General features: G+C 35.8%; 1 protein-coding gene across 1 annotated transcript; it reads left to right on the top strand.

The window, feature by feature from the left end:
* The first annotated feature begins 3,072 nt into the window (after nucleotides 1-3,072).
* LOC131618705 (uncharacterized) lies at nucleotides 3,073-9,875 on the top strand. The gene is made up of 3 exons (XM_058889872.1): nucleotides 3,073-3,440; nucleotides 3,609-3,907; nucleotides 9,694-9,875. The coding sequence occupies exons 1-3, from the start codon at nucleotides 3,073-3,075 to the stop codon at nucleotides 9,873-9,875; spliced, it is 849 nt and encodes a 282-aa protein (XP_058745855.1).
* The last annotated feature ends 10,332 nt before the right edge of the window (nucleotides 9,876-20,207 follow it).

The raw sequence follows: 20,207 nt of genomic DNA, 5'->3' as shown, positions 1-20,207 counted from the left end.
ACCGATGTAGTAATAATGGGTTTTACCCCAAGTATCGATCACGAGGATTGCGTAGGAAACACAAGTTATTTAAGTCAATTAAACAAAAGAGCAAATAGGTGTTTTGTTATAATGCAATAAGTAAATTTAAATAAAAGAAATAATAAAAATAAGCTGAAATTAAAGTTTGACTTTTTAGATGTAATTTGAGGTAATGCCAGGGTCGGTGTTTGATCTTCCTTATAATGACTCTGTAAAAAGATCTCTTCAACAAGTTCATAGACTGCAACTATTTGTTCTTAAGGGTGTTTCCCTAAGTCCTTAGTGGAAAGCCTTTTGGTTTGCAATCCTATTGCCTAAGTCCTTAGAAACAAAGGTTTGCAAACCAAAGATGTAAATAATCAAGAATGTTCAAATAACCTTTCGGTATCCCTAGTCCTAGGTGATAACTACTAGATCAAATTGTTTAAAAACCTTAACAACCGTAGTCCTACAAATTGTTAACCGTAGATCAATCTTTGTTTTTCCGACAAAGAAGGCATAAAAACATTAAACAATCAAATTGCATAAAACTAATACTTGATTAAAGAAATACGGAATTCAAAAGTCATTACAATTCAAATCAGGGACACCCCCTGGCATTGGGGGGTTTAGCCTCTCATAATATTCAAGAAACCAAAATCAGAAAGTTTAGACATTTACAAAAGATTAGGAGAACTCTGATCTTCAATGGTTTCCACCGTTGAATCTCTTTGTCTTCCACAACCTTGATAACGCTATCTTGCTCTCTTCTGGAATTCTTTCATACGATCAAAAAGTATTTTTCCCTTGTCTCTCAAGCCTCTTTTAATCCCTCTAGGTTTTCAGATTTTAGCCTCAATGCCCAAACTGTCCCCGGACTTTAAAAATTGGAAAAACCACAAATTTAGAACTCCTGCCCGCACCGCTGACACGGCCGTGTCCTTTGACACGGGCAGACCGTGTCCGCTTCTGGTCTGGGAGATGAATTCTTCTTGAGGCCTGACACGGCCGTGTCAGGTGGCACGGTCAGACCGTGTCCGCCTCTGCCCATATGCTTTTTCCTTGCTTTTTGCTTCTTTCTTCACATCTTTTGGCCACGCGATCTTCCATCACTCTGAAGCTAACCTGAAACCATTACCAAACGAGATCAAAAGCACCTAATTGACAAAGAAAACGACATAAAAATACATTGCTCATAGAATAACTAGAATTAGATGAATTAAAGAAAAACACTTAAAAACAACCACAAAGTGTTACCAAGTATGGCGATCTTATGCCGAATGTATGACGAAATTAAGTAGAAATGGTGACCGATCAACTTCTGTCAACATCTCTTCTGTTGTTCATGAGTCTAAGTAATTTTATGTCTTTTAAAAACCTTTCGCTCTGCCCAAGGCTAAAGAGTAACGTGTCGGGCTGTCTAAAATAATTCCTTTTGTTCTGCCCAAGACAAAAGTGAGCTTTTGTAAGGCTTTGTTTCAAATCATTAATTAAAAAGCAATTTTTGCTTCCCTTTTGTTTATCGTTTATCTTTTCTGAAAATGGTAACATCTAAAAAACCCATAAAATCAATCAAAATTGTTTTTCAAATTTTCACATACACCTTTTCTTTTTTTTTTGTTCCTAAAAAGCAAAACATAATTCATGTGCAAATTATCTCTTTGAATACCTTGTGGACAAAGCTGAAGAAGAGAGTAGTGAAGAGATCCCTGAAGAGATCACCCGTCTACTTGAGCACAAGGAAAAGATCATTGAGCCGCACAAAGAGCCTTTGGAAGTAATCAATTTGGGTACTGGAAAGAGAAGTACGAATTGGGGCATTGTTAGAAACAAGCGTCAAAAAGAAAATGGTTAATTTGTTGAAAGAGTATGTGGATGTCTTTGCTTGGAGCTATCAAGATATGCCTGGGTTGGATACCACTATTGTAGAGCACATATTACCGTTAAAACCAGAATGTCCGCCGTCAAGCAGAATTTGAGAAGAACTCACCCAGATATGGAAGACAAGATCAAAGAAGAGGTACAAAAGAAAATCAATGCCGGTTTCCTCGTCATGTCAAAATATCCTCAATGGTTGGCCAATATAGTGCCCGTTCCCAAGAAGGATGGAAAAGTTAGAATATGTGTTGATTGCAGAGGTTTAAACAAAGCAAGTCCAAAAGATGATTTCCCGCTACTCCACATTGACATGTTGGTGGACAGCACTACTAAGTTCAAAGTCTTCTCATTTATGGATGGATTCTCAGGTTACGATCAAATCATGATGGCACTTGAAGACATGGAAAAAACAACTTTTATCACACATTGGGGCATGTTTTGCTACCGTGTAATGCCATTTGGTCTGAAGAATGCTGGAGCAACTTATCAAAGAGCCATGATGACTCTCTTCCATGATATGATTCACAAGGAAATTGAAGTTTATGTGGATGACATGATTGCCAAGTCTGCATCAGAAGTAGAACATGTGGGGAACCTACTGAAGTTGTTCCAACATTTGAGAAAATACAAATTGCGTCTGAGTCCAAGTAAATGCACATTTGGTGTCCGCTCTGGAAAGCTACTAAGTTTTATCGTCAACCAAAGAGGAATTAAGGTTGACCCGATAAAGTCAAAGCCATTTAAGAAATGCCGCCTCCAAAAACAGAAAAACAAGTCAGAGGATTTCTTGGACGATTGAACTATATCTCCAGATTTATATCTCACAAGATTGCAACTTGTGGACCAATCTTTAAGCTTCTCCGCAAAGACCAAGAGTGTAAATGGACAAAAGAACGTCAGAAAGCTTTTGAGGATATCAAAGAATACCTGCTGGAACCTCCAATCTTAAGCCCTCTAGAGGAAGGAAGACCTTTGATCATGTATTTGACCGTGCTTGAAGATTCTATGGGATGTGTCCTAGGCCAACAAGACGAGTCTGGTTGAAAAGAGTATGCCATTTATTACTTGAGCAAAAAGTATACCGACTGTGAAATAAGATATTTACTGCTCGAGAAAACTTGATGCACTTTTGTATGGGTTGCTCGCCAACTAAGGTAGTACATGTTGACTCATACAACATATCTCATATCTAAAATGGATCCAATCAAATACTTGTTTGAAAAGCCTGCGTTGACTGGAAGAATTGCCCACTGGCAGATGCTGTTACCAGAGTACGACATCCAATATCATGCCCAAAAAGCCATCAAAGGAAGTGTTATAGCCGATCATTTGGCCTCCCAACCTATTGGTGATGATCAATCTTTACAAGACGATTTCCCATATGAAGAAATCATGTATTTGAAATCAAAAGATTACGAAGAACCTTTACATGGAGAAGGACCGGATCCCGAATCCCGATGGGGTTTGATATTTGATGGAGCTGTTAATGATTATGGTAGAGGAATTGGGGCAATCATTGTTATGCCGCAAGGTTCTCATGTACCGTTCACTGCAATACTGATGTTCGACTGCACCAACAATATGGCAGAGTATGAAGCTTGTATCATGGGACTGGAAGTGGCCATCGATCTTAGAATCAAGATTCTGGATATATATGGAGATTCTGCTCTAGTTATTAATTAGATCAAAGGAGAATGGGAAACCCGTCATCTTGGTTTAATTCCTTACAGAGATTATGCCCGAAGACTGCTAACCTTCTTCAACAAAATTGAATTCCATCACATACCTCATGAGGAAAATCAAATGATAGATGCATTCGCAACTCTAGCTTCCATGTATCAAATAAAGTCTCCAAATGAAGCTCCTCATATTACAATCACATGCTTGGATAGGCCGGCTCATGTATTCGCTGCTGAAGTTGTCACAGATGACAAGCCGTGGTTTTATGACATCAAAATCTTCTTACAGAAACAAGAGTACCCACCTGGGGCGTCTAGCAAAGACAGAAGAACTTTGAGAAGATTGTCTGGTAATTTCTTCCTGACTGAAGATGTTCTCTACAAAAGGAATTTTGAAATGGTATTGCTCAGATACATGGATAGACACGAAGCAAACCAATTAATGAAAGAAATTCATGAAGGATCTTTTGGCACTCATGCCAACGGACATGCAATGAAAAGAAAGATACTAAGAGCGGGTTACTATTGGATGACAATGGAATCTGACTGTTACAGATATGTGAAGAAGTGCCACAAATGTCAGATCTATGCTGATAAGATCCATGTGCCTCCAACGCTTCTCAACGTTACATCCTCTCCATGGCTTTTCTCTATGTGGGGAATTGATATGATTGGAATGATTGAACCTAAGGCTTCAAATGGACATCGTTTCATCTTGGTCGCCATTAATTACTTCACCAAATGGGTCGAAGCTATCTCTTACGCTAATGTTACTCGATAAGTGGTAGTAAGATTTATCAAGAACAATCTCATATGTCGCTACAGCATACCCAATAGGATCATTACTGATAATGGTTCTAAGCTGAATAACAAGATGATGAAAGAGTTACGTGGTGAGTGTCATACCCCAAAACTTGCCCATAATATTTTCACTTTCAAACTCATACAATGACTCAAGGCTCAAAGGGTTTACTCAAGGCACTCTCCTAATCAAGGACCTCCTGAACTAGGGTTTTGCATCCTCTTAAGAAAATTGATGGATCAAGGTCTCCAATGGATTTCATATGGTCCATTAGGGTTCACATTATCTCCATGTCAAAATTCAAGCTTCAATTCCAAAGAATGCTTATTCAACTGCTCAGATGATCAACAGTCGACTAGTTTGACCTAAAAGTCAACTATGGTCAAATCACAGTAAAAACTCCTGATTTTTTGGTCAACATCCTTCTTTTGAAGTTTCATTCATCATTTGATCAAAGTTTGATAATGATTTATCAAGGAAAGCTTCAAAATCAACAAGATTCAAAGTTGTCAAATTAGGGTTTTTGGTCTAAAAAGTCAACTGTACTTTGGCTGGCCATAACTTTCACATGGAATATCAAAAATTTCCCAACCAAAACCTATTGTGAAAGAAATTGGATTCTCTATAACTTTGTCTCTCACATGCCAAGGCCAGAAATGCTTCATTCAAGAGATATGGTCCAAAAGATTATAGATCCTTTTCAAAAGTCAACCAAAAGCAATTTTTTATCAAAGCCCATATCATCAAGATAAAATATTCAAATTGAAAAAAGGTTTCAAAGTGGCTTATAGAAGACATCTTGAGGTTTCCAAAAAGTCCTAGAAGTCTTCCATATCTTAAAAATTGAGGGAGATATGCCTTGTCAAAGTTAGCCAATTTTGGATGGAATATGTGAAGCAAATAAGGCTCAAAATGAATTTTCATGCAAATGGACCTATCCTTTTATGACCCAATCTTGTTCCTCAAGTTATCCAAGATATACAATCTCAAGGCCACGAATTTTTTATGAATATTTGATTTTATTTGGATTTTATGCATTCAAAAAAGGTGATTTAAATCAAATAAATAAGGGAAAATACAAAGGGATTTGATTTGCTTTGATTCTCAATCAAAGTCAATCTCTTAAATGTCATATATTCCTCACAAATTCGTGCAAAATATATTGGAGAGAAGATGAGCAAGATTGGGGCCAAATTTAGAAAAACTCAAATCAATATTCAATCCAATTTCAATCTCACAAATTATCAAGATTTGGTTCCATATTTCTAACCTAATTCCATCTATTATATATACACAACCATTCCTGATGCAAAGGGGACAAAATTTTGCTGTCAGGAACCCTAACCATTCCTACAAAAACTCAAAGAATGTAAAACTCGTTTTTTGGTTTAGAGCTCGATTCAAGACGTTTTGAATATTCAAAGACACTCTTGGGATATCACTGAAGGATATCAATCGTGCTCCAAGGTCGAAGCACTCAGAATCATCCTCCATAGCTCACGGTTTGCCAACTTATAAATTTGATTCGATTTATATGAATTACGCATCATATGTGAGTTTTAATGACATATTCTTGCTCATAGTGATGTTTATGAACTTTCTGGATAGGTTAATTTATGTGTGGATACAGGTATAAGGTTTTGCCATTGTAGGGTTTTGAAGCTCTCAATTAGGGCTTTGCGTTGTAGTGAGAATTAGGTGAAACCGAGGTCACCATTGAGTTCAGGGGATTGAATGCAATCGATCCATGGCCCCTTGTAAATTTATATTGCATATATTTTAGTTTGTGAAGTGCAGGTGCTATAGCAACGGTTTGTGCGTAGATACAGGGTTGTTACAGAGCTAAGGCAACAGACAGATGAGGAAGACGGAGACATGGCCACTCGCGATTGGCCCAATTCAAAATCTGCTTGGCGCGCGTGTTTGGGAAACGAAGCATGATCTAGCGTGTCTCATCCTTGCGCATACGATACACCCTCGTGTCATCACCATCAGATCTTCATCAAAGCTGGATCTAACACCTAGGAAACGCAGGCCCATGATGTTCCATCAAGACTTCTCCACGCTGGATCGCTCGCCAGGTTTTTCTAAACCTTTTTTTATATTTTTTTATGTTGTTTTTCTTATTTGTTTTTTTTTTTAATTTTCTTTTACAAGTAATAAAAAAATCTATTTTTATTTACTTATTAACTTTATTTAAAATTTAATTTTTTATATAAAATAATAAGAATTTTTTTAATTAATAAAATAAGTTTTTTAATTAATAAAATTATGTTAGATTAAATAATTTAATAAGTTAATTAGTGGGTTAAAATAAATTAGTATTTGTTTTAGGGTTTAATAATTAACAATTAATAAATTAAATTAATAATAAAATTAACATTAAGATTTATTTATTAATCGTTTTGTTCGAATTAATCGGTCGCGATGGTTAATAATCAATTATTTAATTAATTAAATAATATATTCAAATAGGTTTATTTGCTAAAGGTTTTAACCGATTCGATTGGTTACGATGATTAGTAATCTTCATAAATTTGTTATTTGTTTTAATCAAACCTATTGATTATGATAATTAACGATAATTAATTTCCTTCATATTAATAATCCATTTAAAATACAATCAATTTGTTAATAGTTATAATCGAGTCGATCGATTAGGATAATTAACAATCCTTCTTTAATTTATTAATCGTTTTAATCAAACTACTTGGTTGCGATGATTAATAATAAAATAATTCAATTCCCAAAACAATTCAAATAATATATTAAAACAGATTTATTTGCTAATGGTGATAATCGAATCAATCGATTAGGATAATTAGAAATTCTTTATTTTATTTGTTAATTATGGTGATCAAACCTATTGATCATCGCGATTAACGGAACATATTATAATTAGGGTTGTACGCCATATTAAAACACAATTTCTTTTACAAAATTACAAACTACGAATTTTCAAAACTGCGATAAGGTAATTCAAAATACATTCACACAGTCATACTAATTCTAAGGCGTACAACCCTCCCCGAACTACGTAGACTCTGATCCTCCATAAGGAGGTACGTAGGCACTTGGATAACCATGGAGAGTCCCCTTCCCCAAAACCTCAATTAGGTTTAAATCTCACTTTTAACCCTATTCATTTTCTGTCATTAGCCATAAACCATAAACCTTACCATAATACTCTTACAAACCTTAAATGCAAACCTTAGGAAAGTGTTAAGGGTGCCTAACAGCTTTCCTTGACCTGATTATAATAACTTACCCATAATACTCTAAAACTTCGTAGGGTTTCCTATTCGCCCTAGCAAAATAGGTGGCGACTCTAAAATTTATATTTTTAGGGCAGGTTGCTACAGTGAGTTCAAGATTGAGCATCGTAATTCCTCTCCCTACCGTCCTAAGATGAATGGAGCGGTAGAAGCGGCTAATAAGAATATTAAGAAGATTGTCCAGAAGATGATTGTGACTTACAAGGACTGACATGAAATGCTCCCTCTGGATCTGCATGGGTACCGTACTACAATTCGTACTTTAACTGGGGAAACACCTTTCTCCTTGGTATATGACATGGAAGCCGTACTCCCGATAGAGGTTGAGATTCCCTCCTAAAGGATCATAATGGAAGCTAGGTTATCAGAAGTTGAATGATGTCAAGCTAGACATGATCAATTGAATCTTATTGAAGAGAAAAGAATGATCGCATTATGCCACGGTCAGCTTTATCAAGAAAGTATGAAGATAGCCTTTGACAAGAAAGTCAGACCTCGAAGATTCAATGAAGGTGATCTCGTGCTCAAGAAGATATTGCCTCTTCAACCAGATCCCAGGGGCAAATGGACTCCCAATTATGAAGGCCCATATGTTGTTAAGAGAGCCTTTTCAGGTGGTGCTTTAACTCTTACAACTATGGATGGTGAAGAATTCCCACGTCCTGTGAATACCGATATGGTCAAGAAATACTTCGCCTAAAGAAAGAAAAAATAAAGAAGCTCGCTAAGTTGAAAACCCAAAAGGGCGACTTAGGCAAAAATGAGCGTCTCGGTGGACTGAAAACCTGAAATTGCGGTCCAGGCAAAAATTAGAGACAATAAAAGAAAAGGAAAATATCCTGATGAATTGAAAACCTGCAAAGGCAATTCATGCAAAAATTAGGGAATATGGCAAGTAACCACATCCGGTATCACCTGACCATATCCTGAAGATTTTATGAAGACTCTCAACCGACGTCAGCGCACGCGTGATATTCAAAGTTGATAGGGAGACTAGTGATCATTGTATTTCAGTGTACCCTTTCCTGAAAAAGTTACCGTTTTCAAACTTTGTAATCCATGGAGTCTCGCCGTTCGCTAACTACCATTCCATTAATAAAATTTGAGCCTTATCTCATTTCTTAGAATTCTTATTTTTATTCTATCTTACAAAATTGTTTTTAAAATTAATAGATTTGAAACAAAGTCAAAAGTTGTTTTTCAAAATAAAAAGATAGAACATTTTCTTAAGACTCTTGAACACAGAGGTAAATGTTGATCCCGAATCCCCAGGATATTTGGTTCTTAAAGCAAGAAGCGATAGCACCAACAAGTTTCACTCCTGCAAAGAAGCTAGGTCTTGACACAAGTTGTCTCCAGCCGAAGACGGGTTTTCTTCTCGGAATGTGTTCCCCTTTTCAACGGGTTTTCTTCTCGGAATGAATCCTTTGATAATAAAGATTGATTTGAAGAGTATTCTCTTCCCCTGCAAGATTTGCAACCCCAACAGAAGATATTATTGACAATCAAGCGAATATATACCCTGGTGTTGTCATTTCCCAGTGGGGTCATCTTATTATGTGTCTGTTTTGTCAATATGCACACAACACTCACTTATGCACTCATGCATTCATGCATCATATATTCATGCACATCATTTGCATCTTGTCAATATGGTAAGCTTATTATTCCCCAAGCAATTTCTTTACTCCTTCCATTTAAGCGTTAGCTTTAGGCAAAAAGACCCGTAATTGTTATGTTTCCCCAGAGAGTTTGTTCCTCATGGTAAGATCTTGTTTCAGCTTATTCACCTGTCTATAGATAGGGTGAACCCCCATTTTGAGCTTGTTCCTCAATGGGATGTGTCTTGTTTGGTGTTTCATTCCAACTCCGTTTTGGTTTGAACTTTGTCTCCAGCATGATATGATTATTCGGATCAGTGAATCCTGGATACTCAGAGTGCATTTATTTTGCACAATTGAACCTGTTTGTGGTTCCCCAGAAAGTTGGATTTATATCCCCAGAAATTAATATTACAGTTATTACCTAACAACAAGTCATGATCTCTTTATTTGAGCAGCTTGTGTATCCCCAATTTCCTTCTTGAAAGAAGATGACAATCTCTACGGAGCAAGAAAAATATTTCCAGCAAAGAAGTTTGGGAATGATAAAAGTTTCACAGTAGCTGGTTGGCCTTCTCAAAATGATGAAGACAGTCTGTTGAAGAGCCTGATTTTTCAAGTGACTAGTCCCTCGGTGTAAGAAGACAGTTCACTATAGAAGTTTCACAATAGATGGTTGGCCTTCTCAAGATGATGAAGACAGTTTGTTGAAGAACCTAATTTTGCAAGTGACTAGTCTCTCGGTGTAAGTAGATAGTTCACTATAGAAGATTCACAATAGATGATGAAGACAGTCTATTGGAGAACCTAAAAAAGATTATGAATGGTTAGTCTCTCCAGCGTCGAGACAGTTCCTGTTGAAATTTATTATCCCTTATGAATGGTGAGTCTCACAGCGTAGGAGACTGTTCATTAAGAAAGCCCGTTGATTTCCTTCCCCAGCATGTGAAAGCAGCCCAGGGAGAAGAATTAACCTTGTTGTGTGAGAATCCATAGATTGGTATTGTGTTATGTGTGAATCCATAACATGTCTTTGTCATTGCGAGAGAATCCGTAATTGACACCTTTTGTTCTGAGAGAATTCGGAACTCCTTTTAATCTTGTCCTGTAGAGTTTTGAGTTTGCCAAAGTCTATTACAAGTGTCAGGGGCTGTCTGCCCTATGTCCCTAGTAGTTCTGTTTCCTTCCTCCAAGTTTAAAGAAAGGATATTGCTTATTTGTCTATTCCACATAAAAAAATCATATATATATATATATATATATATATATATATATATATATATATATGTGTGTGTGTGTGTGTGTTGCTTTCATATCATGCATGTTGGCTCTCAGGGTCCAAAATTGTGCTATCTTTTATATTTAAGTCCCTCCTACCGTGCTGAGACGAAGATTCCATTGTCCCCTCATCAGGTATCAGGAACTTAAATATGGGCATCTGCTGCACCCCAATTTTTGACCACTGAGATCCCACAATAGCCTAAGTACTATGATCATCATTGTCATCATTATCATCATGCATTTATCATTTTGCTAACCAAAAATACCAAAAACTATTGTTTGTTGCTTGAGTCTAAACAGGAGGCTGATCAAGAAGAAATTGAGGAAATTAGGGTTTTGAGGTCCACAAATAAATTCAACATCCTTCCATGATTCAAGGGGTTCTCCAATCAATATCAAGGCCCAAAGATGGTTCAATGCAAGAACAATCACCTTCAAGTCCTTCAGAAGTTCCAATTAGGGTTTTTGACCTAATTTCACTAGATGGTTGACTTTTAATCAGGAGATGGTTCCAAGACTAAAAATATGATTCAAGGGAATCCAAATCAACATTATAGTCCATTAATATCATTCATTTGAAGATGAGAGCTTGATTCATTTGGAAATCACAAGACAACCATTCATTTGGAAAAAGTCAACTGTACAAGTCAACCTTTGACTTTTAAAGATCCAAATCATCATCATATGGATATTGAAGACATTTGATCAAAGAAAATTCAAAGAATTCATCAAAAATCAAAAAGTCAACAAAAAGTCAAACTAGGGTTTGAAGTGTATTTTGACCTAGTTCATGGATCTCAAAATTTCACCTACACAACTCAAAAAACTCCCAACTTGAAAGTTGTAGATCTTGGCAAAACAAACAACTTATCACATTGGAACTTTTTTCAAAAAGTGATTATTTTGAGAGATATGGAATTAAGAAGATAATTTTCAAAGACTTGGAAAAATTTTCAAGTGTTTTACTTGGATTTTTTTTAAAAAATTTATGGCCATTTTTCTCAATGATCCAAAAGGGGTTTGAGAAAACTTTAAAATACTCATTTGAAGTATGTAGCAAGGGCTTTCCAAAGAGCTAAGTAGCATGAAAATCCATGGCTCCATTCATGAGATATGATTTTGTCAATATGCCACCATGAACACTTGAAAATGAATAAGAACATGAAGAAAGTGAAGAAGTTATGAACCAAACTTGTTCAAATTTGAAAGATTCCTTTATTGCAGCCCATATAACTTGTTTAATAGGTCATAATCAGAAGATTACACACTCTTTAGGGCTATGATCCAAGTGCTTAAGCCATTAACCATTGAATCATTCCATTTCAAGCATAAAGGTTATACTTCCATTCTAGTAAAGTGACTTTAATCACCAACAACTCTTGCATTGAGCTCCCAACTTGTTTCTTCTGTCCCAAAAGCAAATTGAAACCAATAAGCAAGCCTCTAAGATCATATCAAAGTCCTTGCAAGCATGCTTAAAGTTTGTACTCACCATGGGAACCATAACTTTCTCATTTCTTCACAAAGAAGCAACACGGTACAAGATCACATGTGAGCTTAAAACTTCTGAGTTTTTCCCTCCCACAAACTCTAAATCTTGCCTATAAATAGAGCGCATTGCTCATTGCATCCCATACACCAGAATTCTCCAAGTCCATAGTCACTTGAAATTCTCCATTTTCTCTTCTTTTCACTTTTATAGTGATTCTAAGTTCTAAGAGTTCAGGGTGTCAAACAAGAATTTGAACAACTTCTAAACATCAATTAGAAGTTGTCCATACCTCTTGTCGCGCGCTCGGTTTTTTGCCATACCTCTTGCCGAGAGATACGCGAACTGATTCTTTTTGTTTCTGCTTTTGTGTTTGAAAATCAGAGAGTCGCCACCGACCTTTTATTTTATCCAATTAAGGAAAGGTTTATAAAAGAAACAGAAAAAAGACCTTTAAGAAATTCTGGGTAAGGGGGTAGGTTATACAAAGGGAAGGTGTTAGCACCCTTTGTATCCATGGTTATCCATGGGTTCTTTAATTTGCTTAGCTCACTTGTTTTCAATTACTTTTCGATTGCCTTGAAATGCTCGTATGTGGTTCCAAATACCTTTGTAAATTGACTTTGTAATGATCCTTGTGCGGATGTATACAAAGTGTTTTTATCTTTCAAAAGATGTTTTTTGAAAAAAGAACGTTAACTTCGTAATGATCCTCGTTTGGATATATACAAAGTATTGTCTTTTTTGAAAGTTTTATTTTGAAAAACAATGATATATGAGAGATTTGTTTGTTTTGATTTGAGCAAGCAAATTAGGAGGTCTACCCTGAGTTTTAAGGTCTTTATCCTATTTCCTTTAAAAATCTATCCTTTCACCGGATATAAACAAAAGTTCGATTTTGCGTTTGAAATAATAGAATTTGATTTTGATTTTGAAAAGAATGAGAAAGGGATTACCCTAAGAGGTGCAAGTGTGATTGTGTTTGGATTCAAATATTTTATCTTTGAAGTTAGTGATCTAACGATTCAATTTTATCTTTGGGCATACACGCAGTTTATATGTGCTGGAATTTAAAATGCGGAAATGTAAAATGCGGAAAGTAAATCTACGTTATTACATCGATTGTGCAGGAAATGTAAACTACGCTATTTACATGAATTTGACAACCTATACATTTATCTAGGAAGTTAAATTGCAAGAAAATAAGAGAAGTGTTTTTGGTTTTTTATGATTGTTTTTAATTATAATCAATGCATGATTAATTAAATTAAAATGAGGAAAAAAGATGAAAATAAATTTCAAACCTAAAAATTAAGTTCAAAATATGTTCAAAATGCTTGTTAATTAATTTTAAAACAAAACTAATTTTTTTGGGATTTTTGAAATTGATTTGAAATTTATTAAGTTAATTAACACATAATTATATAAATCATTACACAAATAATTAAAACTTAAAGAGAAAATTATTCTAAATATGTACAAAATTAGCCTATAATATATAAACTATATTTAATATAAAGAACAAAAATTTTTATGATTTTTTGATTGGTTGAAATAATTAAAAAGCAAATATATAAATATAAACTAATTAATTATGCAAAATATTTAAATTATGAAGAAAAATAAAATATTTTTATATCAGAAAATAAAATATTATTTTAGAAGCCTAAAAATATTTTTTGTGTATTTTTTGGATTTTTAGAATTATTTAAACTAATTTTGCAAAGAAATTAAAATGAAAATAGAAAATAGAAAATAAAATAATCAGGTGTGGTATTTAAATGAGGTCCATGTTATGGAGAGTGTTTTGATGCGTTGGATTGAGAGTTAATGAGATCAGATGGCTCAGATATTGAGGGCACATGGAAAGATGATGGAAAGCGCACATGGGAACCCAGGATTCAAAAATACTGGCGCGCGCGTTCTATCCAATGAGGTGAGGACACCTCATCATCTTCAACCTCCAGCCAGCACATTTGACAGCGTTTTTATGAGAAAAGCGCTATAATAGATGTGTTCTAACCCTGCAAAATAGCGAATAAGGTTAAACCATAACATACATTTTTCGCGACATGCTCTTTTGACTGGGTTTTCTCTCCTGAATTCGAATATGGCCTTAGTTTCTTCTAATTTTGCTTGTAACGAAAATCCCTAAATAGGATCTAAGAACCCTAAAAATGGTAACCTCGTATACAAGCATCCAAAACTTAATTAAACTTCCAGAAATGATCAACACATCAAACTAAACTCAAATATATGTCTACATCTTGCTAAGCATGCGTGTATGATCAAATACGAGTTGATTTATGTTTGAACAAACCGTGGCTTGTGGGGCTCGATTTGTGAGGTTTTGATACTTTAAATTTACTTGGACAAGTTCAATGAAGTTCAGAGATGATGTTTGAATGCTTAGTTTGTATTGAAAATGACTTAAACTTAAAATTCGAATTTCAAGTTTCTTTGAATTTTTACAAGTTGTTACAAGAGTGATATATGCCTATGGGAGCTTCTAAATTCGTCCTCCTCTTTTTTGCTGAAGTGATATAGCCTTTATATAAGCATTGAAGTGCTTATAAACTAAGCTAAGAAGCATTTATGTCTTTGTTGAATTCTTGATTTCTTTAATATATCAAGCTTGAATTTTAAGCAACCATGGCTTAATTTTTCCACACCTCTTGCCCCAGGCCTGCTGTACTTGCTTCTTGCTGCAGAATTGAGTCAATTGTGGAGGCTTTAGCTTAAGATTAAAGCTACATCATTATCCTTCCATTTTCCATTTTCGATTTAATTTTAAATGGGATAAAATTAAACCAAAAATGAATAAAAATGATGTGGGCTTTGTCTTGGTCGTGGGAGGCCCATTGTATTATGGTAAACATGTTTGAACTATGAAAACTTGGCCCCATTTGGAAAAAATACATTTTTGAGCAATGTTGATTTTATGCATTTTCCCAAAATTTAGCCAACTTCAACAAGGTGTAAATCCCTCAATTTTAGTCATATGAAGGAGATCTTGCACTTTTTGGAAACCTAAAAGAGTCCTCTAACCAATGTCTTTGGTCTCATGTCAAAATGATTTTTGATGCTCCTTGTGTATCCTTTTGAAAAAAGTGTCTTTTTGTTGACTTTGAAAATGACCTGTAATGTCTTGGTTCATATTTTTCAAATGGTGAACCTAATGACCATGGGACCAATTGCATTTGAAATATAATTTAATTTCCTTCAAAATGAGCTTTGGTTTGAATTTTTTGGATGAAGGATGAGAGAGTTATGACCAGTCAAAGTTCAGTTGACTTTTTAGGAGAAAACCCTAATTTTGAATCTTAGGGTTTTGTTGATTTTTGATCTTTCCTTGATGAATTATGATCATCCAATGATCAAATGATGAATCCTTTGACAAAATATGGATGTTGACAAAAAATTTCATTTTTGATTGTCTGTTGACTTTTTTGGTCAAACGGGTCGTCTGTTGACTGTTTGAGCTGCTGACGGTGCGTCTGAGTGAATTGAAGTTTGAAAATTTGTATGATGGTACTTTGAGATGTATGGAGGTCCATGAAATCCATTTGAGGTCTCAAAAACTTGTTTCTCCTGAAAAAACAAGAAACCCTAATCAGGGACTGTTTGTGTAGGAGACAGTTAAGCGTACCTGATTTTTGTGCAGTGCTGAGTCTCTGCTAATCATGTGATATTCAGAAGACTTCTAGGACAAAAATTTGGAACTTTTAAATGCAAAAGTTTGATTTGATTGATGGTACAAAACACGGAGAATTGTACTGTCAACAGTTTGACTGTCAACTGACTATTCAGGCATGTAACAGTTAGAGTGAAAAATCAACAGTCAAAGTTAATTTTCTTTTTGTTGTTTTTGTTTTATGTGAAAGATGAAAGTTTATTTACATGACTTGTTAAAAAACACAGACATAATAAACAATTATTATTTACTGTACGCGAGCAAAATTACCGATAATAACCCTAAAAATCATTTAATGCACAGAAACATAAATATTTGACTGGCAGAAAACAGACAAAATATTATCTGAATAATTAAGCAACAATATGACAAATAGTACAACATTTAATACTGACAGTACAAACATTACATACTATAATGAACGGTACGACGAGTAAACGGTACATTTAAGAAAATAAGAGATACGGCAAACTTTAAGAATGACGATTAATAACCCATGCTATGACCAACAGAAAATAGATGATCGGGAGTGTAACCATCGCAGGTCCACATTTTTCAGGACTATGCAGACAGAAGAAGGACATGATCACCGTAGCAATGGTGATGACCATAAGAAAACATGTTTCCATCCGCTTCGCCATTTTGCCGGGGAGGAAGAGAGAATGGATATGAAGTAGAAATTTGATGTGAGAATTTATGGAAAAAATGAGAGGTATTTATAGAATGAAAAGAAGGATAGAGACGTTGGGGAATGAAGTGATTCCGTATAAAAGGAAAATTTGAGTGGAAGTAAGATTTGAAAGAAAGTGTATGATAGTGTTGGGAAAAAGAGAGATGTGTAGAATAAAGTTAAGATTTGATTTTTGAAAAAGAGATTTGAAAAGAGATTTTAAAAATAATGGAATATAGTACAAAAGTTAGTGGGAAACAAAAATTAGTAATAATTTACTTGTTTACCAGTACAGTCTGAATCCCGGACTCTGCGCCTGCAAAAGATTTAATTCTGTACCAATTGCGTCAGTACTATTTATCCGTAAACAAATATCAAATAAATAGCGTGTGTGAAGCAATAAACAGTACTTGGCGTTTGCGTAAGAATAAATTCAACAGCAAGCCAAAATACTGTATAAGAAAAAATTCTAAAAATCAAGTATTCATAAATCAGGATGTGAAAATCCAAGATTATATGAAACTCTTAATTTTTAGATTGAAGTTTTCTTGAAAAAAGATGCGGGCAAATTTTGGGGTATAACAGTTGCCCCTATTCAATCTTCTTAAACCTGAAGAGATTGTCTGAAATCTGAAGGTGGAAGATGATTGAATATTTTAGATGCCCTGAAAATTTGCACTTACCTCCATCGGGAGTGATGTTGGAATTTGTCTTTGAATGTTGTCTGAGAAATGTGGTTGGAAGATTGAAACATTACCTGGGATGGGCTTTCAGATGCCCCCTGGCAAATGTGTTTGATGGTTTGTTCATCATAATGAATCCATTGATTATATCTTGATGAAGGATTTGAAAGTCTTTCTGTTGACTATTTCGGAACCGTCCAAGGTTACCGCTTTAAGTCTAGGAGGATGATCGTTACGGAACTGTCCAAAGTTTTTCCGCTTTAGATTTTGAAAGTTGATCGTTGTGGAACCGTCTGAGGTATCAGCTTTAGATCTTCGATGGTAGATCGTTCTGGAACCGTCTGAGGTATCAGCTTTAGATCTTCGATGGTAGATCGTTCTGGAATCGTCTGAGGTATCAGCTTTAGATCTGCGTTGCTTTTTTTTGAGTTGATAAGTAATTTGAAAAGGAGAGATCTCTTCAGAATGAATCCTTGGCTTGATTATATCTGAGAGGACTGCTTATTTGAATAGAGTTCAAGGGGAACACTGTATGTGATTGAGAACATCTTTGTTGAAGACATCCGTCTGCCTGAAAAATCAAGTTAGTGATATGCAATGGCATGATGTATGTAATGCATGAGATTCTCTAACTAAAGGAGAAATATGCATGTTATGTATGCGTTTGTCATGAAATATTATATGCTGTGTATGAATATGCGTATGACGTATGATGTATGATGTATGATGTATGATGTATGATATATGATGTATGATTGGGAAAATAAATCCCAGCTAGTCAGTCATCTGGAGATGAAGGTATTGTGATTGTTGATGATCTTTTGAGTGGGAATGAGGAAGATGCATAATCCTCCGATGCACTATTTGACCAAGTCCTGGTGTGGAGACCACACCTTCTGGAGATAGTAATCTGGAACAGCCCTGCTGGGGGATAAGATTTCTCGAATCACTTCGTTTGGAGAGAAAAATCTTATCAAGGAATTTGCTGAGAAATGCATCTCTGTTGGAGATTTTCTTCTGATGCTGATTTCGGGATGATGTCCCAATGATTGAGACATTACCTTAATGTTGTTCCTGTTTTTTTTTTTGGTAAACATCAATCATATTCAAATGCACATGTTCATTCAAAATCATCATTGGGACGTTTACGTATTCAAAACAGAAAAAGTGAAAACGTTGATTTTGAGCCTAAGCTGCATTGATTTTTGAAAAAGAGCCATGATAGGCTGATTAGTTCAAGGAAACAAAAATCCTAGTAGTAGGAAATTGTCTTAAAGCTTTGGAAAATATTTATAAAGATAAATAGCTATGTGCAGTCAAGTTTCAATTCTGCTATTGCCAATCTGTCTTCGAGCATCTCATCCCTCACTTGTTGGAAGAAAGTAATTGGATTGATCGGCGTCTTTGATATGTTGAATCTTGATGGTGAGTAGGCAGCTGAACTGAACATAGTTGTACGCTTTATTCCCTAACTTTTGCCTAGGCTGCCTTTTCAGGTTTTCAGCCTACCGGGATAGTATTATTTAGTCTCTAATTTTTGCCTGGACCGCCCTTTCGGGTTTTCAATCCACCGAGACGCTCATTTTTTGCCTAAGTTGCCCTTTCAGGTTTTCAACTTAGCGAGCTTTTCTTTTCAAGCGAAGTATTTTTTGACTATGTCCGCATTCACAGGGTGTGGGAAATCCTCGCCATCCATGGTGGTAAGCAACATGGCACCGCCGGAGAATATTTTCTTGATTACAAATGGTCCCTCATAAGTGGGAGTCCATTTGCCCCTGGGATCACCTTGTGGTAAGATGATGTGTTTGACAACCAAGCCACCAGTTTGGTATGCTTGACTTTTGACTTTTTTGTTGAAGGCTTTGATCATGCGCTTCTGGTACAATTGACCATGACAAATAGCTGCGAGCCTTTTCTCATCAAGCAAGTTTATCTGGTCTAACCGGGTCTGAATCCAATCGTCTTCGTCTAGATCGGCTTCTTTCATAATCCTTAGGGAAGGGATTTGAATTTCAATTGGAAGAACTGCCTCCATACCATAGACTAAGGAGAATGGAGTTGCCCCTGTTGAAGTACGCGCAGATGTGCGATAACCATGAAGAGCAAAAGGTAACATCTCATGTCAGTCTTTGTAGGTTACTGTCATTTTTGTATGATTTTCTTGATGTTTTTATTGGAAGCTTCTACTGCGCCATTCATCTTTGGTCGATATGGAGAAGAATTATGATGTTTGATCTTGAACTGTGTGCAAAGTTCAGTAATCATTCTGTTGTTTAGATTTGTGCCATTGTCCGTGATGATCCTTTCGGGAATGCCATACCGACAAATGAGATTGTGCTTGATAAATCGGGCCACCACATTCTTGGTGACAGAAGCAAATGAAGCTGCTTCTACCCATTTTGTGAAGTAGTCAATGGCGACCAGGATAAAGCGATGTCCGTTGGAGGCAGTGGGCTTGATTTCTCCAATCATATCAATACCCCACATTACAAAAGGCCAAGGAGTCTTCAGGACGTTTAACGGAACTGGAGGTACATGTACTTTGTCAGCATATATCTGACATTTGTGACAGGTTCTGGAATGATGATGACAGTCTGTCTCCATGGTAGACAAGTAATAACCTGCTCTGAGGATCTTTTTAGCCATTGTATGTCCACTTGAATGAGTACCAAAGGCACCATCGTGTATGTCTTCCATAATCTGCTCTGCTTCCTTCTTGTTTACACAACGAAGTAAAGTCGAGTCATGGTTGCGTTTGTATAGGGTTCCAATGCTTAGAAAGAATTTGGCGGCAAACCTCCTTAGAAACTTTCTGTCGTTGATGGACGCCCCTTCAGGGTACTCCTGAGTTTCGAGATATCTTTTTACTTCATGGAACCATGGTTTTTCTCCCGTTCCTTCGGCATTGATCTCATTGCAGTAGGATGGTTCATCTTGTCTGTAAATGGTGATCGTCGGCGCCTCATTGTCCCACCTGACTTTGAACATGGATGACATGGTAGCCAAGGCATCAGCTAGTTGATTTTCCTCGCGTGGGATGTGTTCAAAAGTGATTTCTTCGAAATAAGGAATCAGACTCAGCACATATTCTTTGTAAGGAATTAGATTCGGGTGCTTCGTGTCCCATTCCTCTTTGACTTGGTAAATTACCAAGG

Source organism: Vicia villosa, linkage group LG7 (assembly GCF_029867415.1).
Source record: "Vicia villosa cultivar HV-30 ecotype Madison, WI linkage group LG7, Vvil1.0, whole genome shotgun sequence".
NCBI classification, from domain to species: domain Eukaryota; kingdom Viridiplantae; phylum Streptophyta; class Magnoliopsida; order Fabales; family Fabaceae; genus Vicia; species Vicia villosa.
Note: the sequence above shows the minus strand (reverse complement) of the source record. Positions and strands in the feature narration are given on the sequence as shown.